At 39.3% G+C, this 25332-nt stretch overlaps 1 protein-coding gene across 1 annotated transcript in view; it reads left to right on the forward strand.

The window, feature by feature from the left end:
- Positions 1-20447, forward strand: part of LOC139469021 (cytoplasmic phosphatidylinositol transfer protein 1-like) — a 49424-nt gene extending 28977 nt beyond the window's left edge. Inside the window, exons 4-10 of the mRNA XM_071251156.1 lie at positions 2701-2708; positions 5706-5777; positions 12215-12313; positions 13421-13480; positions 15697-15792; positions 17333-17396; positions 18979-20447. Of these exons, the coding sequence (XP_071107257.1) occupies positions 2701-2708; positions 5706-5777; positions 12215-12313; positions 13421-13480; positions 15697-15792; positions 17333-17396; positions 18979-19100 (521 nt within the window). The 3' untranslated portion in view covers positions 19101-20447. The remainder of the gene's footprint in view (positions 1-2700; positions 2709-5705; positions 5778-12214; positions 12314-13420; positions 13481-15696; positions 15793-17332; positions 17397-18978) is intronic.
- Positions 20448-25332: the final 4885 nt, after the last annotated feature.

Below are 25332 nucleotides of genomic sequence, written 5' to 3' on the forward strand. Positions count from 1 at the left end.
GGATTTCTATCTAAAGATGTCCTCAGTCAGGTTTAGAATCCTCACCTTAATCCAACCTTACATTAATCCAATCACACACCAAATAGCACTTCCAAATAGTACTTCCGCAAAAACGATACATGCACGCTGGCTCGTGTCGGCCTTTGACACTTTGTCACTAAGAACAAAGGGTGGCGAGCAAAGACCACTTGCATTTTTCGCATTTAATTCACGCTCGCGTTAATTTCAAGATTTACAGTATATGGATGTCAACTTCTTTATTATGAGGAACACAACGTTTCGGAGGATATTCTTACTTCTTCCATCTTCATTCACTTGATGAAGGAGTAATAATATACCCTGAAATGTGTGTTCCTCATAATAAAGAAGTTGACATCCATACATTCTCTTCCTTATGTGTATCACTTCTAAATGCCTTTCAAAGACGTATAAGACCTTGTTAGTCCAGAAACCTGTCTGCCAGGGCAGGGGTTTATCTAGACCTACTCATAGGGTAATATTCAACCCAAAGTCTGCACAAATATCAGTACAAATTCCCAATTTCTAATTATACAATTAGGAAATAAAGTTTGTTCTACAACCACACGCAGTGTAATAAAGTAGGGTTCTTTTGTAAGATGCCGAATTTAAGATTAATCTTATGTTATATTGGAGCTTGGTTAAAAATCAGTAATGACCTGTGATGTAAATTGAAAATCCTCGAACAGGGCTAAGTGACAGGCTCTTACATCTAATTGCCTCCACCCTTATGTTAAGGGACATATTTATGTTTTGAACATAATACACCTTAAAATGGGTAGTTTGTTATTTAAATACGTCACATTTCATTCAGTGTTTGGGTATCCATGATCCCATGCAGCAATAAGTAGGATATTTAAATTTAACTTTTAATATTAATTGCTTCAAATTATTCACATGACTAGAAACATTCCACAAGTACATTGTAGGGTCGATCTAAGAAATGTAAACAAACCCTTCCGAAGTTCGGTGTCGCTGGTAATTGTGAGTTGAGGTGTTTTCTGTCGTACAAGTTGCAACTTCGAAAACTAATGTTAGAAAACTGCAAGCTTTGAAATTACATGACCAGTAGTGTGCTGACCGAGTTGGTTGCGCTGTGTGATTCTGTAACCACTGTGAATCGACGTGAGGCGTGATATGGTGTCACTGTGGGACGAATATGGCGGAGGGAGACCAATATAAGCAGCCGTTTTGTTTGACTGCAGTATGTTGCTAAATGCCATACGCTGAGCAACAGGTGTACATATGGTTTCAAGGATTTCAAGGATTGCTCATTCCTTTGGGGTAGGCTGCAGATGACCCATTCCTTTGTTCAGAAACAGACATAATTAGTAGGCACCAGCACCCGCCTCAGACAATTTTGTGACTGCTTTTGTGACTGCTTTTGTGACACATTGGTTTGAATATGTTTATGATAAGGCTGCGTCATCATCTTGCTGTATTTCTTCCAACAAAATAATATTCAAATATTAGACAAGTTTGAAGAAACTGTTTCATGTCATAGTGTACAGGAATAGAACAAGATGCTGGTTGTACTTTCTATGTTCAACACATAAACTATATTTAGTCTTGTTTTAGACTTGTCACTTGATTCCCCACATGAGTACATTGTGTGTAGCCCATTTTGGGTTTTCCCCGATGTGATATCGCTGGAAATATGGTGTAAATCTGGCTCACTCACCATTATGCTGTGCTAGTGTCAGTGATATTCAAACAGATTACTTACAATGTGTAATCAGAATGATAGAACAATCCCATTCAAAAGTTGAGTTTATTTTATGTTATGTTATGTTATGTTATGTTTGTTATGTTATGTTATGTTTGTTATGTTATGTTATGTTTGTTATGTTATGTTATGTTATGTTATGTTATGTTATGTTATGTTATGTTATGTTATGTTATGTTATGTTATGTTATGTTATGTTATGTTATGTTATGTTATGTCATGTCATGTCATGTTAGAAAATTGCCAACAACCAGATTGCATGATCGAAATATATAGAGCTATGAAACTATGACATATGCCATATGTCATGGTTGTGTCAAATGTCAAGGTCAATTTGAAGGTCATTCACTCAAACAGTTTCGTTCAGAAAGTAATGTTGACGTGGTATGGAGTCTTCATGATTGTAACACCACCTCAGATGTTGTGTGTTGTTAGGTTATGTTAAATGTCAAGGTCATTTGACTAGATGTGCTTAAAACTTTAGAATTTTTTTATGGCAGCTGGAAGCGTTACGGAGGACTTTCTGTTTTGAAGTTGTACTACATTAGGCATGTGTTTACCCGAACTGGAAGTGCCTAAATAGACAATGCATTTATCCTGGGGTATATAGAAAACTACACCTTGTACAACAATACTGATGTTATGCTGGTATTTGGTAAATCTTCAACAAAACGTTAAACACTGTTGTGTCAAACTTTGATGTGTCAAATTTACGGTTATCTCGAAGCAGAAGCTTGGTCACTGCGTATTCCTTCTTTATTCACAATTTTCAGTTTTGTCGAACTTCGGATAACTCAAATTATTTAGGTACACAGGATCATTCAACTTCGACACAACAGTGTTTGACTGTATATAATATGACTTTGATATGAAATAAATAGAGTTTGCTTCATAAGAAAACTAATTCTTTATATCTTTCTTTTTTTTCATGGTTTCGCTTGGCTTTGCCCAAACAGAATACACAGTGAGTATGTTTTGTAGTATTGAAATTAGAGATGCTCTCATAATTCTTCCACTGGAGATCCAGTTACAGCAGGTCTCCAGCAGTCTACTGTGGGAGTCCTCTAAATTGGATTGGGTCGGGCTTGATGACGGCTTAGTGTTTGAAATAAAAAGGTGGTCCTGGGGTTCTTGAGTTATCTCCTCTGGTATTTGAATCTAGGATCCTTCCATCTCTAACAGTCAACATGATGGTAATGACAAGAAAGACCACCTCTGTGGTTTCGTGGATAGAGTGTATGTCCCGAGAGCGGAACTTAGGTGGTTCGACTGAGCTGCATCATACCTTAAAGACATTAAAAGATGGTACTTGTTGTTTCCCTGCCTGTCACTCAACAAAGGGAATAAAACAAGGACTGTTTCGGCTTGGAGTCAGAACAATGTATCTGAATAGGCTATCCATTTTAAACTGCATGGTATCTCAGAGGGCTTGCACTATAAAACTGGAATTAGTCTGGACTAGACCCCCCCCCCCCCCTGTGAATGCAACGTTATGCCCGATATCACCTCACCACATGACAAGAAACAAAAGACTTTCATGCTTAATTTTGAACTCTCCTGCCTGTCATTTTACCCCCCCCGTGACATGGACGGTTCACCTCGTCAACCACTGGTTTGCAGACTTCATTATGTACAAGCGATAAAGAATATTCTGACTCTCAATACTGTTAAATTCTCACTCACTCACTCACTCACTCACTCACTCACTCACTCACTCACTCACTCACTCACTCACTCACTCACAGCAGCGTTAAACCCAACTCACTCACTCTCTCCCTAATGTCAATACCAACATTTCTGTAATAACAACCTTTCTCCTAATATAAACACAAGCATCGCTCACTCGCTCGCTCAATCACTCACTCACTCACTCACTCAAACACCCACCCACTCACTCACTCACTCACTCACTCACTCACCCAGCAGCATGCGAGCACCTATCTTGCATGAACAGTGGTTGCAGCTTATCCTGTCCTCGTGTGTGAGGGCAAGTGTTGGACTGTGTGAACAAAGAACAGGAAATTAGGGTTTGAGATCAGTCTTACCAGCCTCCCTAACCCTGTAACCTTTTACCCTGTGGCATGCCTGCATATTCATGTCAAGGCACACCAGTTTATATTTTTGATTTATGGAAAAACCAACCCTAAATTTTCAAAAGTTAAAATGAATTTGAAAAGCTGCGATTGATTGAAATTATAATTTGTGGTATCTTCTTTTTGTAAATTTGTAGAAATGTTTATTTTCATTATTGTTTTCAGGAAATTAACCTAGTTTTTTTTAATGCTCAAATTATGCAAGAACATCTTTAAACAGGAGATGAAATTTGTCTGGCCAAAATATTGTTCATGCATTAAATCTGGTTCAAGGAATCACTCAGACCGAATCATCCAGATCAAGCAATGTTCTATTAAAAAAATAAAATGTACACATTTAAGTTTGTTTTGGAACAATACTGTGAAGAACACTTTCATGACTTTCCGTGGTCTGTAAGTAAACAGTCAACAAAACTCATTATTCATTTGCATATGTAACAGGTTTATGGCCTGACAAATTAGATTTCAGTGCTTTACGTATTTTCACTTCTAAATGCCAAGAAGCAGCAGGAATAATGCAAAAAAATAAAATGGTAGTCAGGGTTTGTTTGAGGTTGATTTTCTGAAGACAACTTTAAGGAGCTATGTTTTTATTAAAAAAATGAAAAAGATGCTGAAGTTTTGTTTCTTCAAAATTAGGATAGGGCATTCATAAAACATGAAAATATTTTGATCTGGGGGTCATTGATTATTACTTGGAAAAACTGTGGTTTAGTATAAAAATAATGATAGGCTATTTATACATTGCATATATTTCCACACCACTCAGGGACATGATCAAAGCGCTATTATTACCCTGGTCATAATGGCCAGTGTATACTCAAGAATCATTCTCAGCTCCCTGGGGAGTATACAACCCAAGCAGCCAAGGATAATAATATGTAAAAAGAAAATGTAAGGCTAACAATAAAAACGACATGCTTCTCAGGCATTGGTGCATCACTTTCAAACCAGTGATTTTTCTTTAAAGAACAAAATATTTCACACTGTATATTCAGTTTATTTGTCTCCATTTAGGAGAAGACATGGGTGGCCCAGTCGTCTAAGGCGCTGCGATTCCCTGTGCAGAGTTGCGTCCCTTGGGCAGAAATCTATGATTGTGGGTTCGAATCCCGTTTCGCCCCGATTATGTTTCTAGGTTTGTCAGCACCATACCCGTGCTCATGGGTTTCACCGAAGCGGTAAACGTCTGACACCTGCATCACTTGGGGCTTTCCTCCCACATTAAGCTGACACGCCGTGATATAACTGGAATACTGTTAAAAGCGGCGCTAAACTAACTCACTCACTCACTCACTCACTCCAGCATCACCCAGCAGCATGCTTGTTGTGAACACCTATCCTATCACTCACTCACTCACTGTTGCAAATTTTACTCAACACCAAAGCTAAAAAAGCTAAATGTTTCTATTTTAGTTTAGAAGAAATATGATGTTCAGCTAAGTGATTATTTTGTTCTCAGGCAATATATTTCCCCTTCCTTATCAGTTTGAAATAAAGTGCCTGAGAAACATGAAACTGTTTTCATGCAGCCCTAGAAATGATTACAGGAACGAAATATTTCTGTGTTCATTAGTTTTAGTCATAATTTCTCTTTTCATCCTCTACAGTGAAGTCTTAACTTGACAAGTATCAAATTCTGGAGGAATGACACTGTAATACCAGGCCCTTCTTCGAATAGCTTCCTAGTTGAGACAACCCCTCAACTTGGAGGGTTTGTCTATTTGATGTCTGTGTTGTTACTGCTGCCCAACATGAGTGCTGCTATGTTTCCAGGGCTGGGTAATTGGGTTCCTGGCCCGGTAATCAACAGTCCGGCTGTGGTATGTGTATGGGTTGGTGGTGAGGTTGTTTGTTTCATGTTTCAGTGTTCATTCATTCCCAAGTTTTCCATCTATATTGAGACCTGTTATGAAGACAATAATGGCTCAGCAGAAAATGTAAGTATTGGAATTATAGCATTGCCGGAGTTAGTCATGTTAGCATTGCCGGAGTTAGTCTTTTTAATGTTGTCATCATTCCATCGGTGTGGATCCCAGGTCACATGGGACAGCTTATTTCTTGTCCTCACCCTTACCCTTACCCCCAATTAAAAAAACATCCTCGCCCCTGTCCCATCTCTCACCATCCCCTCTCCCCATTCCAGCACCATCCCTCTCCCCCTCTCCATCCCTTACCACCCCCTCATCCCCATTCAATCTCTCACCACCCCCTCATCCCATCCCAGCACCACCCCTCTCCCCAACCCGATCTCTCACCACCCCTCATCCCCTTTCCAACACCACCCCTCTCCCCTCTAACCACCCCTCACCCCTTTCCCAACACCACCCCTCTCTCCCTCAACCCTGGTCCCATTTTTAACATTCCAGTGTTAGTTTTTCCTCAATGTACCTGCAGAAAATATTTGAACTCTGACAGTTTTGTTTGTTAGGCTTTAAGTGGCTGTCTTGGTTTACATTTTAAACAGGTGACTAAATATCTAGGTGAGGTAATCTGCAATGCTGTGTCACTGGCTGGGACGGGTCCAAATTTACTACCCGGGTACCCACCACCCTATTACCCGTCCCTACCCGGGTACCCGCTGTAGATATTTAGAGATAGGTACAAACTGTCGCATTTGGAAAAATTTGGCTGTAGCCCTGGCAATTTGTATTTAGATACACATGTAAGACGATCCGCTCTTGCATATACTGAGGTTTAATGCATGAAGTTTTATCTTTATTCAAACATATAAAAGTCAGAAGGAATGGGTGCATTGCCAGAAAGAAATGGGATATAGTGACTTATAGTGTAACCATAGAGTTTTAGATAATTTTTGTCTTCAAACGATATATATCACGTGACTATATATATCCAGAAGTAGTCGGGATCAGGTGGTCAGGCTCGCTGACTTGATTGATGCATGTCATCCTATCCCAATTGCGTAGATCAGTGTTCACACTGTCAATCACTGGATTGTCTGGTCTGGACTTGATTATTTACAGACCGGCATGATATAGCTGGAATATTGCTGAGTGCAGCGTTAAACAACAAACAAGCAAAACAAACAAACAACTAGCAGTCAGATTTAGGGCCTTTTCTCAGTAGGGAGCCTTGATAGAGACCCTGAAAAAAATATCCAAAAACTCCAAAGTCTACAATACATTGACAAGTTGCATCTGAAAATGACGAGATTCTCTAATCTCTTTTCCATTATGTTAACAGACAATTTAACAAAAAGAATCTGAAATATTTTTATTTCAGATATTAAATGTCAGTAATAATTTTACTTAGTCTGTGTTTGTTGTGTTTTAGGAAAGTAAAAAAATGTTAATAGTTTTGTTAATAGTTATGACCAATAAACAGAAAACAGCATTTTTAGTTTTGTATTACATTATTGCATTGATTGATTATAATTGAAAACATTAGGTGTTGATTCAAAGTTTTTTGACAAAATACATTTTCCCAGTTCACCTTGCACATGCACTGTGATTGGTGTCGGAGACAAATGCCTGTATTTGTGGACTAGAGATGCCTTGTGTGGAGTCAGTGACATCCCTTGGACATATTTATCAGGATTGCCTTGTTGACACATGACCAGGTGTCCAGTGTGCCTTTTTATTAGTTGGTTCACAAAGTATTTGGTTTAAAATTTAATGTAAGTGGTAATAAAAACCTAAAGTTATACTCTTTGGAAAAAAATTTTATTAAGTATTATTCATCATTTCTTACCAACAGCAGTAAAAAAATCTTCTTCTTTTTTTTGTCATTTCACCTAATTGTAAAACAGTCGACCATGTTTTTTTGTCAAAAGTCTTTTTCTTTTTCTATTGTTTCTTTTTAATTTCAGATTTTTTTGTCGGTCAGTCTCATAAACCAACTAAAAACAATATAAAGGCTTGCACTCCTTTTCTTTCAATGGCTTTTTTTCTGTTTATGAAAAATATTTGTTTACGATGGTGTTTACAACACAAGGTAAAGTGTCACACCTGCAATGTAGCCCAACTTCCTTTGTCATAAAATCCTAGCTCGTTTGTTGACAGCTACATCCTTGTTGATTGCTGGACTAGATTTATGAAACATAAAAGTGTAACATGCCGGCAGGCTTGGCAAGTGACATCATCAATACTTGTAAACTATGTCCATATCTCTTTGAATACTTAGGGTCGTTTATGGTGTAGTTGCCATGTTGTAACCAATGAATGCATACAAGCCCTGGCTCTATGAGAGGGAAGCCAGTACTCGGACCAATCAGAGTTGGCTGACATTGCACAAGTGGACATTTCTTGCTCTACACACTGCTTGGGTTGTTGTCGACAAGCCTTATACCACTGTGTACCCAGGGCCCCGTTTCTCAACAGAAAATGATAGCATGCAGACAAAGGGATCATGCATGGCATGGGATCGCAAGATGTATCATGTATCAAGATTTTTGTTCATTGGGAAATACAAAAAAAATTTCTTTTCCAGTTCGAAAACAGAATCAACAATAAGGGTTCATTTAGTTGTCAGCCAAATATTATCTTATTTGGCTGACAGTCTTCTTGGTAGTATGGGGTTCCTTACAACAGGACCGGCTCCATGGTTTAGTGGTAGAGCATTCGGGCGGAGAGCAGAAGGTCCAGGGTTCAGTCCCAGGCTGCGTCATACCAAAAGATGTTAGAAAATGGTACTTGTTGTTACCCTGTCTGGCGTTCGGCAATAAGGTGCTAAAACAAGGACTGGTCAGCTCGGAGTCAGTATGCTGTGTTTGAGTGGGGTATTCATGTTAAACTGTGGCATGGTATCTCAGTGGGCTAGCACTATAAAATCGGCATAAGTCTGGACTAATACAAACAGCCGCACACGTATATGCGTATCGCTCTAAAAGTGTTTGGCCTTGAACAATCAAAACAATTTTTAAACTAGCGATATATTTGTTAAGTGTTGACGGAGAGTTTATGTTTCTTAGACTAACTTTGTTTTACAAAATGATTGAAATATTTTGAAAAATATTTCAAAATCGTGACAGGCTAATGGAATAAAAAAACAACTGAATAGATAATGCACTGACTTTCTCTTTTAAAAGTAATTATGGATCACTGCCAGACAAGGCATGGACATAAATGTAACAAAGTTGAAGTACATTGCTGTGTGGGTTTTTGAGTTAAGACCAGTAGATGAATTCGTCTGATTGTGCATACTCACACAGGAAATCTAATTTGACAAAACTTAAAATTCCTGGCTCCTCAAGTCTCTCCCCTCTACACAGCTTAGGAGGAGGTTGTTGAGCTGCAGAGTGGCGCTTGTCGTGGCAGAGAGAAGTGCCATGCTTCTCAGTGGCGCTTGTCGTGGCAGACAGAAGTGCCATGCTTCTCAGTGGCGCTTGTCGTGGCAGACAGAAGTGCCATGCTTCTCAGTGGCGCTTGTCGTGGCAGACAGAAGTGCCATGCTTCTCAGTGGCGCTTGTCGTGGCAGACCGAAGTGCCATGCTTCTCATGCTTCTGGTTGTGTAATTTTGTCAGTTAGGTCTGGCAAGAATGAGCAAACTTCATCTTTGTGTCCTAAGTAGTGTTGGTGGTCCAAAAATGAATGCGAAAAACTCAAACTATCCATCACTCCGATATCTATCCATTTAGCAATATATTGTAAGGGGATTTGATGTGTGGAGCCATCCATCTTGCTGGATGCAGTTGTGACAGACTTTAAAATACTGATGGATTATATGTGATGTTATATGCTGTCTGTGGTATTTCAGGCATTGCAATTTTTCTTAAGCCATGATGAATTAATCTGGAATTGTTGATCTTCACTCAGGGGGTGGTGGGGTAGCCCTGTGGTTAAAGCATTTGCTTGCGACGTCAAAGCCTGAGGTTCAATTCCCCACATGGGTACACTGTGTGAAGCACATATTTGGTGTCTCCTGTCATGATTTGACAATGATTTGATATTGAGTTGATAATGATTTGATCATGATTTGATCATGATTTGATCATGATTTGATCTTGAGTTGATCATGATTTGATCGTAATTTGACCATGATTTGATCGTGATTTGACCATGATTTGATCATGATTTGAACGTGATTTGATCTCGATTTGACCATGATTTGATCGTGATTTGATCGTGATTTGATCGTGATTTGACCATGAGTTGATTGTGAGTTGATCATGATTTTATTGTGAGATGATCATGATTTTATCGTGAGTTGATCATGATTTTATCGTGATTTGACCATGATTGGATTGTGATTTGACCACGATTGGATTGTGATTTGACCATGATTTGATCGTGATTTGACCATGATTTGATCAGTTTAATACTGAAAGCAGTATAACATTCAACTCACTCAGTCGTGAGGGGTGGTGGGTACCTAGTGGTTAAAGCATTTGCTTGTTACGCCGAAGACCGGGGTCCGACTCCCGACATGGGTACCGTGTGAGAAATCTATTTCTTGTGTCCCTTGCCGTGATATTGCTGGAATATTGCTAAACAGGGCATAAAACAATACTCACTCACTCGATATCAGGTGAGAGTGAACACATCCAACTGCAAACATTCTGACATGTTCAAACTCCCAGCATGCTGTACACAAAATGGAAGGAAGTATGGTTAATGGACAGTTGAAAAAGTAGAAGTAGAAGAACGGTAATGTCAAAGAAACTGGACAAATAAAATAGAGGCATGGTAAATAGTCAGGCAGTGTTCAGGAAGTAGTCTGAAGAAATCAGGAATATCAGGCCAGGTCAATTTGTGTGCTCGATTTACCGATTTGCCCATCACTTTTTCATGGTTTTGCCAATTCATGAAAGGAATATCATGCCTAGGAAACCTTTATCTAAAAACGTACAGTTTCATTGACATGTTGTTGATGTTTGTCCTCGCCTGCTCCCCTCAGCAAATATGTCACCGGAAGGATAGCCGGCTAACCAACCAAATATTTTTTCGTTTATTTTTCCATAAAATGAAAAAAATGAGGCCATGTCCACAAACTGACAACATCTTTATGATTGGCTGATAACAGAATGGGCGGGGCTAGTGTTTGCGTCATTGTCCGGAACAATCTTACTGATTTCGTACTGTTGTTTACAGGTTTTGTTTTTGTTAATGATAAATAAGTTGTCAATTTATTATTGTTGACATATTTATTTATAAGAATTCACTTCAGAGCAATTTTTTAATTTGAAGTTTACACAATATACAGCTTTTCAATTGGACGAGAGGTCGGTCACATGACCACGAAATTGATGTTCATAAGTGTATGAACGACATAATTTGATGTTCATACATTTTTCACGAAACCGTGTTCTTGAAATGACGTAAACACTGATGGACTACTTACACATTCCTGAGAGAACCCTGGGAATTCCCTAGCATGAATAGGCCGCCTCCGTGGTCTTGTAGTAGAGCGTGCGCCAGGAGAGCGGAAGGTCCGGGGTTCAATCCCCGGCCGCCTCATACCAAAAGACATTTAAAGATGGTACTTGTTGTTACCCTGTCTGGCGCTCGACATTAAGGGGCTAAAACAAGGACTGGTCGGCTCGGAGTCAGTATACTGTGTCTGAGTGGGGTATTCATGTTAAACTGTGGCATGGTATCTCAGTGAGCTAGCACTATAAATCGGCATCAGTCCGGACTAGTACAAGCAGCCACACACACATGCACGTCGCTATATAAGTGCAATAATCTTGGACGCGACGTTAAACCCAATTTCACCTCACCTCACCTAGCATGAATACATACAGAAGCATTCTGTCTGATCATTAAGACCCTTTAATGTTGAACTCAGTGTTTTAGTGTACATTGAGAAACATCAGAGAGTTTGACTGCATGATCATTCACAAATATCCTCGCTATGATCGTTCCTAGTGAACAAACTCTTGTAGTGTCTACTTGATCCGTAGTTGTTTACAAACTTTTCTCACCTAATGGTGATATTATTTGTATAATGTGTTGTGTGAGATGTTGTGCATACATACACTAATGTCACCTCTCTATTTTATTCCGCGATACAGCTGGTTGTTGTATGGCTGTCAGTGTAAACATGAAGTCACACATACTCAATATTGTATAGATTTAGGCCTACATCCTTTGAGGTAACAAATATTGTTACAAAAAATTATAAGCATTGACTTCCACTTTGTGTCAGTTCATTGGAGTATGAACCTTCATAGAATGAGGGCCAAACATTGTATGAATGTTGGAGCTTGCCCTCACTCAATGAAGATTCATACTCCAATGAACTCACGCAAAGTGGAAGTCATTTCTTAATTATTTTAGTGTTTATAGAGGTATAAATGTCAAAACTGGTATAGACATTTTGGTATACAAGCAATATGCACCTTGGTTTTAGGTTTATTCCTCCATAAGCACACACTATATTAAAGCCAATTGTTAAACGTGTCCTGATCTGCTGCAGTGTGTGAACCTGTCGGAGGAGGATCTGAGTGTGAGGGAGGTGGACTACGTGGACATTGTGTTTGATGAGCTGCCTCAGAAGCATTGCAAGGAGGAAGAGGTACGACAGAGAAGTGATGGATGTGCTCAGTCAACCTTTACCTCATCACCGGCCACAGTGGCTCTGTGGAAACGCTTGGTTACAATACTACCGTATATGACCGCGGATAAGCTGAATTTTGAGGACCAGAAAAAACGATTCTGTAGAAAGGGGTCGGCTTATCCATGGGATACACTTTCATGATAGTGTTTTTCAGATCGTGATCTGTCAGAAACATTGTCAGAATGACGGTCCGATAGATTACAACTTCCCGAAAGTTTGGAAGTTGCCTCGAGTAGAGCCATTATTGTTATAAATTATCAATAAAGTTATTATTATACACCAATGTTATTCATGATATATGTGGTTACAGTGTTTCGATTCGTGTCATGGAAGTTTCATGTGATAAAAATCGATTCAGGGTTATTAGGCCTTTGGAACTTGTCAAGAGCAGTTTGGACATTGATGCAAAGATTGTATCATTCAGTTCAGTCCTGTCTGTTAAAAAATATAAGCTTGTTGTGTCATTTTTAGCCAGACCAAAATATAAGTATACAAGATATTCTGGTATACTACTGTCTGTATTTATTTACCACTGTCTGTGTTTCTTAATATTAATCCTCATGAAGATTCTGGTTAGAATTGGTCTTCAGCTACCCATGCTTGTCATAAGAGGCAACTAACGGGATCGGGTGGTCAGGCTTGCTGACTTGGTTGATGCAGGTCATCATATGCCAATTGTGTAGATCAATGCTCAGGAAGTCAATCACTGGATTGTCTCGTCCAGGTTCGTTTATTTTCGGAAACGGAATATTGCTGAATGCAGCGTTAAACAAACTAAAGTTCAGATTGGCCACCAGCAACGTATATTTGTTGTAATTGGCGACTGAATGAATCAGGTGATTTTGTTGATTGTACAGGTATGCCATTGTAACCTGATGGCGTGGAGCATATCAATCACTGGATTGTCTGGTCCAGACTCAATTATTTATTGGCCACGCATCATAATGCTGGAATATTGCTGAGTGGGTCATTAAAAACAAACAAACAAATATGAAATGGAACTTGCAAGTTTAAAGTAGGTTTCAGAGACTGAAGCATTTACTGTAGCATACAATTCTTCTGCAGGATCTGAAAACTTTCCAGTCAAAGAAGACAAGTCGTGGTCCCATGTCAGAAGGCTGGAGGGTGAGTGAGTGTTACCTCGATGGTAAGGTCACGATTTGATACCTGATACGATACATACCTGGACGGTAAGGTCTTGACATGACGTGTGGTATGATACATATCTGGACGGTAAGGTCATGACATGATATGTGGTATGATACATACCTGGACAGTAAGGTCATGACATGATATATGGTATGATACATACCTGGACGGTTAGGTCATGACATGATGTGTGATATGATACATACTTAGACAGTAAGGTCATGATATGATATGTGGTATGATACATACCTGGACAGTAAGGTCATGACATGATATGTGGTATGATACATACCTGGACGGTAAGATCATGACATGATATGTGGTATGATACATACCTGGACGGTAAGGTCATGACATGATGTGTGATATGATACATACTTAGACAGTATGTTCATGATATGATGTGTTATATGATATGTACTTAGACAGTATGTTCATGATATGATAAGTGATGACACATACTTCGACAGTAAGTTCATGATATGATATGTGATATGATACGTACCTCGACAGTAAGTTCATGATATGTGATATGACACGTACCTCGACATTAAGTTCATGATATGATATGTGATATGATACATACCTCGACAGTTAGGTCACAATGTGATATGTGATATGATACATACCTCGACATTAAGGTCACAATATGATATGTGATATGATACGTACCTCGACATTAAGTTCATGATATGATATGTGATATGATACATACCTCGACAGTTAGGTCACAATATGATATGTGATATGATACATACCTCGACATTAAGGTCAGAATATGATATGTGATATGATACATATCTCGACAGTTAGGTCACAATATGATATGTGATATGATACATACCTCGACAGTTAGGTCACAATATGATATGTGATATGATACATACCTCGACAGTAAGTTCACAATATGATATGTGATATGATACATACCTCGACAGTTAGGTCACAATATGATATGTGATATGACACGTACCTCGACATTAAGTCCATGATATGATATGTGATATGATACATACCTCGACAGTTAGGTCACAATATGATATGTGATATGATACATATCTCGACAGTTAGGTCACAATATGATATGTGATATGATACATACCTCGACAGTTAGGTCACAATATGATATGTGATATGATACATGCCTCGACATAAAGTTCATGATATGATATGTGATATGATACATATCTCGATAGTTAGGTCTCAATATGATATGTGATATGATACATACATACATATGATACATACTTTGACAGTAAGGTCAAGGAAGAATTCATTATGCGATGCATAAAAATAAAATTGACTCCTTTAATTACAATTAAGGAAAGAGTTCCATCATCAACGGAAGTGAGTAGAAGATGTTAGTCAATAACTACAGCAACTGATTGAGACCTTGTGTGTTGTTCTTCTTATGGAAAAAAGTAACTGTTCTTTATATATATGTTATGTTTTTGAAAATAACAACATAATGTTTGGTCATTCGTCTGATCAATATTTTATTATAACAAATTCATTGAGAAAACTCATATCTGGTAACAGGAGACAGAGCAACACGCCCTTAAAGAGGGGTGGTGCCACAAGTCAATTAACAATGTCAATATTGGGTGTGACCATCATTTACGTTGATACAGGCTAGGCAGCCGCGGTGCATTGAAGACACCAGATGATGGGATGTTCTTCTATGTCATCCAAAGATTGCCCCAACAGAGCTAGTGTTACCAGCTGGTTCTGTTCCTGATGTAGGCATCGTTCCATCTCATCCTAGACACGTTCTGTTTGGGAAGAGAGGTCTGTTGGCCAGTTGTCTCTGCAACGTGTCATTATGCCTCTGGATTTGCACCAAAGATAGAACTTTATCTCAAACGATGTTGTCCCAGTAGAGAACACCATTCAAATTGCCATTAACAATGATGAGATGTGTTCACCCATGAGTTGTGATGCCACCCCATATTACACTTCCACCCAACACTGACAACGTTGAGTAATGCAAGCATTGCTAAAACATTCTCTAGGAAGCCTGTTGACCCTTGTACGACCATCAGAGCTGTCCAGATAAAACCTTGTATACTGTCAGTCTTGTCTTCTGAACCTCAGATGCTGTCTCCACTCAGAATTAATAACCCAGGTCTATCCTGCAGATTGTGATGAACACTGTGAATCGTTACACACCAATGTTTCATTGTTTGTTTCAGGACTCGACTACACCCATCATGTGCTCATATAAAGCTGTCAAAGTCAAATTTGAAGTTTGGGGCCTACAGACCAAAGTGGAATCATTTGCACATAAAGTAGGATTTCCTCCATATTGTTTATTTATAGATTTTTATGTTCAGTATGCCAAAAGCCTGAAGGAAAAGGCAAAATAGAAAACTACAGCCGTAAGCTTATCATACAGTTGTACAGTGGAATCTGCCGATTTGGACTCAGTCGGGACCAGTGAAAAGTCTAGTTTACGGTGAGGTCCAGATTACAAAAAGGTTGACTGAAGACAAAACGAAAAGCATTGATCATTCATCTGTATTCGCGTATACATTCATTGTACATGAAATATTGACAAGGGCTGGCATTAAATACACATTCAAACATTCTTTACTTCAAAAAGTCATGGGGGCGGTCAGGTAGCCTAGTGGTTAAAGCGTTCGCTCGACACGCCAACGACCCGGGTTCGATTCCCGACATGGGTACAATGTGTGAAGCCCATTTCTGGTGTCCCCCGCCGTGATATTGCTGGAATATTGCTAAAAGCGACGTAAAACCATACTCACTCACTCACTCAAAAAGTCATTGAGAATGGACTGCTTATGTTTCTGAAGATTATTTTTCAAAATCGTGTCCTAAGTCATAGTTTCGAGGTGAAATGGTTCACCATCTAGGGATCATTCACTGGCAAAATGGCGAACGGCTGCTGATAGTCCGAGACAGCCTGCTTACTTCTGCCACACTTCTCGGCTAAATCTTTCTGCTTCGGTTTTTGTAATGACTTAAATTCCTAAATTAAATCAACTTTCTTAGCAAGTGTAAGTTCGATATACTTTTTCTTTGCTGATCCCTCAGACACTGTAATTGATAATGACAAGCTGTGGATACTGTTACTTATTGACATGATCATGTTCCAGTCCTGTCTGGTCCAGCCCGATTTAGACAGCTTCTTTTCAATAGTACATGAGTTGTTGGGACCGTAATTTTAGTCCGAAGTTTGAAGTGTAAAAAGTCTGAATTGGAGAGTTGTAGGTCAGTTTGAGTAATGATAATTTATTAAGGAACTGAGGGGACCGAGAAAAAAAGTCGTTTTTTTACAGAAATCCCAATTTGACAGAGTCCGATTTGGACAGATTGCACTTGATATCAGTTTGTGCAGTATGATTGTAAAGTTATGGTGTTTATGCTGAGATTCTTTAAAAGTTGTTTTACAACAAAATAAAATATTGCAAGTTATTCCATGGCATTAGATTGGCTAACCAAGCAATTTTTGTGCGTTTATTTTTCCATGACCTGAGACAGTATACCGGTAGGCCACGTCCATAAACCGCTGCTCATTCCTGAGTGTTGATTCACTGATAATAGTATAGGTGGGTCTTTGGTAAGATTCCTGCACTGACCAATGTCCTTTATTTTGTACTGTTGTCTACAGTTTTGTGAGTTTTTGATTAAATAAGCAGTCTGTGAATTTATTATTGTTGACATATTTATTTGTAAGAATTGACTTCCAAATGTTTTGTCATTTATGGAGTTCTAAACATAAAATCTGGTGTGCAGACTTTGTGTAAATTCTACAAATATTTAAGTCAATTCTTAAATAACACTGATATTCCTTGCACTGTTTTTCAGTCTGTCCGTGATATTCTCCTCCTGGGCCACAAGCAGGCGTTTGCCTGGATAGATGAATGGCATGGTAAGTCAGCCTCCCCACCGCTGGGCCCATCAGCCTGGGGGTGGTTGGGTAGCCCCCACTGCTGGGCCCATCAGCCTGGGGGTGGCGGGGTAGCCCCCACTGCTGGGCCCATCAGCCTGGGGGTGGCGGGGTAGCCCCCACTGCTGGGCCCATCAGCCTGGGGGTAGCCCCCTCTGCTGGGCCCATCAGCCTGGGGGTGGTTGGGTAGCCCCCACTGCTGGGCCCATCAGCCTGGGGGTGGCGGGGTAGCCCATGAGGTACTTGTGTCATGTCATAGAGGGTGAGGTGGGGTGGGCCAGTTTCCCTAGGTAGGCATTTATCTGGTGTAGCAGGATTAAATCACACCCCTTATATTTTGCTCCAGAGTGAGTCTGACCAAGGATAGAATCACTCTTAGAGTGGCCTGATCCTGGAACTGCCAGGACTACAAGGTGTCGTATATGTTACATCCCACAGAGGTACTCACTGGCAAATTTTTCAGAGCTGAGCAATATATGGGCTACGAAGTTTTGATTTTGTTACATACGGTTTAAAGATAGTTGTGTGTTTTATATTGTTACATGGACATGCTTGTACCTAAATGAAACATCTTCCAATTTATTCTTAAATGATATACTTGGCCTGACCTACATGGGCTGATATACTTCTAGCTTAGGGATATGAAGCGAAAATATTACGAACTGCATTACGACAAATGGGAGTTTATGCCTGATGGAATATATACTTGTTTATGGATTAAATACATTTATATAATAACCTTCACTGATTCTAATGGTATACTGACAAGACAGAGTTGGGGCTCATTTAACTTATCTTACAATTGTCTAATACAATAAGCAGCAGTGTGTAACTGGTATTACACTTACCGGTAATATTGATAGCTTTGAATATTGATAAATGTATTCATGGTCATACCAGTGAAGGTGGGGTGTGTGTGTTCTATCAAATATGAAAAATGTTTGGAGAGTTGGGAAAAATATACTTAATAGAGTTTTCAAGTTAGGATTCGTTTTTTTTATTAAATCTTGAAATATTTAAACTGTATGTCTAGCCAATTTAGAGGTTTGGATGAATAATTAATTAGGGTTGGGGGCTGCTTATTGCCAATACAGGATACAGAAAGTATGCAGAGCATGTTTTCATTTTGGGGGGTGTTTTCATCCTATGTAGGGGGAGTGTTATGATCCTGAGGGGAGTGATTGGATCCTAGGTTATATGCAGATGTATGTCATAAAGTTTAGAAGGAAGGTAAATATAATAAATGAGACTAAGAACATTGTGGATGAAAATAGGGCGTGGTGTGGATGGCGCCGATGGGGCAGTAAGCATGCGAAGCATAATTGTAGCCCTCTGCAGTGGCAAGGCAGACGGGTATAGCTATGGGAACGATAAGATCACTCTCAAGTGATTTGGTCGTGGAGAGTGACCTGATCCTCCTACATCGGGAGACCTTGCAGTATTTGGCGAAATGAGCACATTCTAATCACACTTCAATGAAGTCATAAAAAGGAAGCGATAATGTGCCTACAAAATCTGATATTCTGGTTCATAACCTTTAATTTATTTGTTTTTTTGTCCACAGGAATGACAATAGATGACATCCGTGAATATGAGAACTTAAAACAGAAAGAAACCAATGATAAAGTTGTAGCAGGACTACAAAGACAGACCTCTAGAGGTTCTCGCAGCTCCAGTACAGACTGACCCTGTGAGGAGCACAAGGGAGATCACTCTGAGGACACCATCATCTCTTGGTTATGAGTGGATGATAAGAGTTTGCTCAGTCTCAGACATCCAGGCAGAGTAGAGAAGAAATATATCGAACAAGAGGACTTTTGTTGACATGGTGTCCATTTTGTGGTGACATGCTGCCTCTGTTAGTCTAGCTAGTCCATTCAGGATAGACAACTCAAGATTTGGAGCCACACAGTTCACACGCATATGAACAAAGCGATAAAAGCCTTGATCAGATGGCAACATACATTTTAGAATAGCTTCCATAATCAAGTCAGATTGTTCAATTGTTCATTCAGTTGTTTGGCCATCTGCTGGTTTAAAATTGTTAGGATTGTGAGTGCTTGCTAATTAATATCCTGAGTTGTTGAGCCTTTAGGAATTGTTTTCAAAAGAAGTTACTTTATTGCATAGTTTTAGTTTTATTTAATGAATTCATGTTAGGATTTTGTTTTGAATATAAATTGTTTTGTAGGGATTCTTTATCGTTTCAAGGCTAAGTCTTTCCACTCATTTTTTTTAATCTTGTTGACCTAATGTACCACGCAGACAAGTGTGACAATCTGTCACTGTTTAATTAGCTTGCGTTTACCAATAATAATGTGGCAGATTTATGATGCGCCAATCCACACCCTAAAGCATGCACAAAGTACTACATTATTACCCTGGTCGGTGGATCAGTTTGCACTTGATTTTCATTCTCAGCTCCCTGGGGAGTATACTAGTTTGTGATGCGTGGTAGCTTTATTTCTAAAATTCTGAAATTCATCCTTTTATGTCCATTTTAAGTCATCTCTTTACTAATACATGAAGTTTTCATATTGTGTGCCGGATGAACAACCTTGGCCAAGTTCTGTCGTGAGATTGACTTTATTAATATGGAAGAATTGGGCGGTCAGTAACTCTTTTTGAGTTGTATACAATTAACAACATCAAGTCCTAATGGACCAAAATGTAAGATATTACATCCCTTATATCTAGTAGTTATTAATTATTAGGTAACATTTTGCATTAAGAACAGGACTTTTGAATTTGAATGTCTCCTCAGTTACCTGTTGATATTAGGGTGGCAGATCTAGTCTAGGACATGTCTCCTTGCTCAGCTGTTGATTAAGGTGGCATATCTAGGACATATCTCCTTGGTAAGCTGTTGATTAAGGTGGCAGATCTAGGACATGTCTGCTTGGTCAGCTGTTGATTAAGGTGGCAGATCTAGGACATATCTCCTTGGTAAGCTGTTGATTAAGGTGGCAGATCTGGGACATGTCTCCTTGGTCAGCTGTTGATTAAGGTGGCAGATCTAGGACATGTCTCCTTGGTCACCTGTTGATTAAGGTGGCAGATCTAGGACATGTCTCCTTGGTCAGCTGTTGATTAAGGTGGCAGATCTTGGACATGTCTCCTCGGTCACCTGTTGATTAAGGTGGCAGATCTAGGACATGTCTCCTCGGTCACCTGTTGATTAAGGTGGCAGATCTAGGACATGTCTCCTTGGTCAGCTGTTGATTAAGGTGGCAGATCTTGGACATGTCTCCTTGGTCAGCTGTTGATTAAGGTGGCAGATCTAGGACATGTCTCCTCGGTTAGCTGTTGATTAAGGTGGCAGATCTAGGACATGTCTCCTTGGTCAGCTGTTGATTAAGGTGGCAGATCTAGGACATGTCTCCTTGGTCAGCTGTTGATTAAGGTGGCAGATCTAGGACATGTCTCCTTGGTCAGCTGTTGATTAAGGTGGCAGATCTAGGACATGTCTCCTTGGTCACCTGTTGATTAAGGTGGCAGATCTAGGATATATCTCCTTGGTCAGCTGTTGATTAAGGTGGCAGATCAAGGACATATCTCCTTGGTCAGCTGTTGATTAAGGTGGCAGATCTAGGACATGTCTCCTTGGTCAGCTGTTGATTAAGGTGGCAGATCTAGGTAGTGTTTCCTCTCTATGTATAGTTACAAAGATTAACATAGAACTGTTAGTGTAGACTGGTATGACATGTTAATACAATGTACAGTCGTGCCCCGCTTATACGGACTTCAGATATCCGGAAACCTCGGTTCCCGGACGATTTTCATTCAAAACGAAATAATGACTATATAAATTTACCCGTATATCCGGAAATTCAGTTTCCGGAACCGGACGGTCATTTTCATACACAAAACACTGAAATGCACACAAAATTGTCTCACTTATCCGGACAATACACTTCCGCTGGCGGTAATCCTTCCGCTGATGGTAATCCTTTGACTCGTGAGAAGTCAATTAACAAAGTGACACTGAGTTACGTTTGAGACGAGCTTGTTTATTGTACATGTAATCCCCAAGCACAAGTTCGTGGCTTGTATGGAGACCTTGATTACCTATTACGAGAACACAGGCGATCTGGACAATTTGGATTTATTGTTTAAAATTCAAACCTCAAAATGTGGTAAAGTTCAAACTTCCATGACAGACTTCCAGTAAGAAGCTGGTTTCAGTTATACGGAAATTCGTTTATACGGACGAATTGTGAAGTGACGCAAGTGTCCGTATAAACGAGGCACGACTGTATAGTAATGTACAGGGTAATTTGACATGCATTTGCAATTGATCATGGTTCTCACAAAGCTTTATCATTATCTGCATTTCATATGTTAGACATACATGTTGCAACTGACTTGTATTTCTTGGTGTTTTTACACTCGGTGTGTGAACTACCATGTGCAATTAAACATTGTATTATTTAACAGTTGGAACTTGGAGATTCAGGGTAGATTTCTACTGATCTACCTTGTCAGGTTGGATTTTAATGATATTTCCCAAATGAATTTCATTATGTTGAAACCAGGGGTCCGGAAAATTTAAAATCCCAATCGGACATTTACCTTATGCCACTTGAAACCAATGTAAAACCTATACATACACTATGTAAACAGTGTTTTGGGGTTTTAACTACTGTACAATGACAACACGGGTGATTAACTTATTTCAGTTCTAGTGTTTTAACTTAATACAGTAGATAGAACATGTGAAGGATTGTTTATACAAAAGTGGTTGGACCAAATTTATTTCTTGTTTTACATAATTCCTGGCTGATATTTTATAGTTTTTGAATAAATACCAACGCCACTAACACATATTTTTTACCGAGTACTTGTAAACTCTTTGTCATCATGTACTTGCTGGAATATTGCTGAGTGGGGCGTTAAACAAAAAACAAACAAACAAACAAACAAAACTTTTTAACATGTACAAGTCAACATTTGAATTAATTTAGATACTGAAACAAGGAAACGTTTGGTCCGGCCCTACAGTATATGTTTTTGAAGTGTAAGTTGATCTGATATTTCATGTATTCTCCTTTTGTATTTATTGTTCAGAGAGAAGTGTTTTCTTAATCATTCCAAATGTTTACATCATGTGATAATGCTGTTTTGTAGTGTTGTTATCGTTGTTTTAGTCCTAGAACATCATGAATATCATTTTTGATACAGTTTAACAATATTTTCGTGTTAGAGGATAAAATAATTTCTTTAAAATTATGAGGTTAAAAAAATAAGCCTTTGTTCTCAGAAATAGTTTCCCTGTAAGAAATGGAAATTACGACATCTGGGTAGTACTTTATCATAGATGAAGAGGGAGGATAAAGAGATAATAATCAGCATGAGACAGGCGCGCTTTGCAAGCCACAAATCGCTTAGAGAAATCAAATTAATCGCTCATCCCGGGGTCTTCAACAGTTCGAAGCACTTGCACACTCTTCCAAAATGGGGGCGCGACTGTCGCTTGGTTGCCTTTCCCTTATGAAGAACATAATAGAAGAGACTCGATGACGAGCTGATTAAATTTATGACTAATTTGAAGATGTGGAGCAGACTGAGGATGATGGGGAGTTAGCTGCCTCTGCTCATTTCCCCGCAGATCCACTCAAGAATTCCTTGTTCTGCTGTCAAAGTGAGCCGCCATTTTTATTTGAGAACGCAACGACCTCAACCAGTGATTGTTTCGCTTGCAAGCGGCTGAAAGTTAGCGTACTGTTGTAAGGCGAATCACTGTACATCGCTTGCAAGCGATTGGCGCTTTACAACGCGCCCCAGCGGTTTGAAGGGTTGTCTATCATGATAATGTACCTCTCTGTATCGTCGGTACTCGTGGGTTTGTGTACCAGACATCCCTCCACCACCCATGATTACATACATCCTCTGACCCTTGAAGATCTGGGGTAAAATACGTCCTCGGCAACCCATGCTGGCCGTAAAAGGCGACTAACAGGATCAAATGGTCAGGCTCGCTGACTTCGTAGGTGCATGTCATGGTATCTCAATGGCGTGGATTGAAGCTCATGATGTCAATCACTGTAATTATTACAGACCGCCGTCATATAGCTGGAATATTGCTGAGTGCGGTGTTAACAAAAAACATCAAAATATACAGCCTCTATCCTGTGTAGTGATGGTTTGTGTTAATTCACAGGACTTCTTTGCAAAAAATGTCGAAAAAACCTTCAAGCCCAATGACTGGCTTCTGGCTTGTGCATGAACATGGTGCAAACCTTAACTTGCAATGTAAAGATACCAGAAAGTTGTGGCTTAGTTTCACGTGAGAAATAAGAGAAATAAGTGGTTTTATGTGATGTAACATGGATATCCATTGGTCAGAGCACGAGCTTGTTTCCCTTGTGCTAGAATCAGCCTGTGGCTTGATTTGTCTGTTTAAAAATACAGACTTCACTGCAAAGTAGCTGTATGTATTCATAATGCATTTATAATGCGCCAGATTCCATTCACCAAATGGATGCTCATAGCCCTACACTATTATTACCCCGGTCAGTGGATCAGTGAGCACTTGATTTTCATTCTCAGCTCCCTGGGGAGTATACAACCCAAGCTGCCTGTGAGGCGCTAGAAGGTTAACAGCCACATTCCCATCTCATCCTACCGGGTACCCACTCACTGCTGGGTGAACAGAGGCACAAAGTCACTTGCCTAAGGAGACACCACATGTGGTACATGTGCTTCAGTGTGGGGCAGGACATAAGCCCTAGAAACTCTCAGGAGTCAAGCTGCAACGGAGGAATGTAGTGTATGTGACCCCATAAACTATTGAAGATGACCTCTCTGAAGTGTGACCAAAAATAATTCATAAGTACCTGTAATTATTATGACATTCAAATTTCCATAAATTTACATTCAGACTATCCCTGTATATTGCAGTGGAATGGTGGGACAAGATATGTATTGTTTTCTAATTACTTTACACTACATGTTACACATGCAGCATGCACTGAGACGAGACTTGGACCAATTTGTAGTGTAGGTGGATTCAGGGTATTGGCACCACTCCTGTTTATTGTCTACGTCAGTCAAGTTCTTGCTCCGATGATGTTCATTATTATTTTTTGTGTTCCATGTAGGTAATACTTGTCTCAGTCATAGACCGGGTGATTGAGTGTTTCACAAACTGTAGATATGTATGTAGGACTTTCCACAACCCTGACACAAAGTTAATTTATCATCCAAAACTGGCTCCCACAGGAGATATCGCTTGGATTAGATCAAGCGATATCTACACTGTAGATATCGCTGCAATGAAATTACATCACAATGCTTTGCAGACCATTGTGACGTCACAATCAAATGACATCACTAATGGCTCTGCTACTGAAGCTGTTAGCAGTACTTTTTACACTGAAGACACTACTAATTAGTAATTACTGTCTACAAATTGAAAAAGTTGGAAGAATGATGTTGGATCATAAATAAAATCTCACCCTCGTGTCTTTTGATATAAAAAATATCAACACTCGTTGATAAAAGTGGCAAAAATCCTAAGCAAGCCTCAGAATTTTTCCACTTTTATCAACTCGTGTTGATATATTTGATATCAAAAGACACTCGGGTGAGATTCTCTATTTACCATTATGTGAGTAATACCTGTTTGTTCAACTCTTGACCTATAGTTTTGAGATTTGTTATGATAATGTTTAGCATATGAAATGTTACATGGGCACCGGTACAATCAGTGACTTTATTTTAATCTGTTTCATGAAAAGGCCTTTCTTTGTTGGTTTTCTGTATAACTTGCTTACCATATTCTCTGATTGTAGCTGAAATATTTGATCAGATTTGATCATTGTATCATTATTATTATTATTGAATCATATGTAACATTGACCACTTTCTAAATGGCATCGTGAGTTCATAGCTCTCGACCATGGGAGCCGTGCCAGTT

The sequence above is a fragment of the Haliotis cracherodii genome, unplaced genomic scaffold, assembly GCF_022045235.1.
Source record: "Haliotis cracherodii isolate W230 unplaced genomic scaffold, xgHalCrac1.p SCAF_2, whole genome shotgun sequence".
Classification (NCBI taxonomy): domain Eukaryota; kingdom Metazoa; phylum Mollusca; class Gastropoda; order Lepetellida; family Haliotidae; genus Haliotis; species Haliotis cracherodii.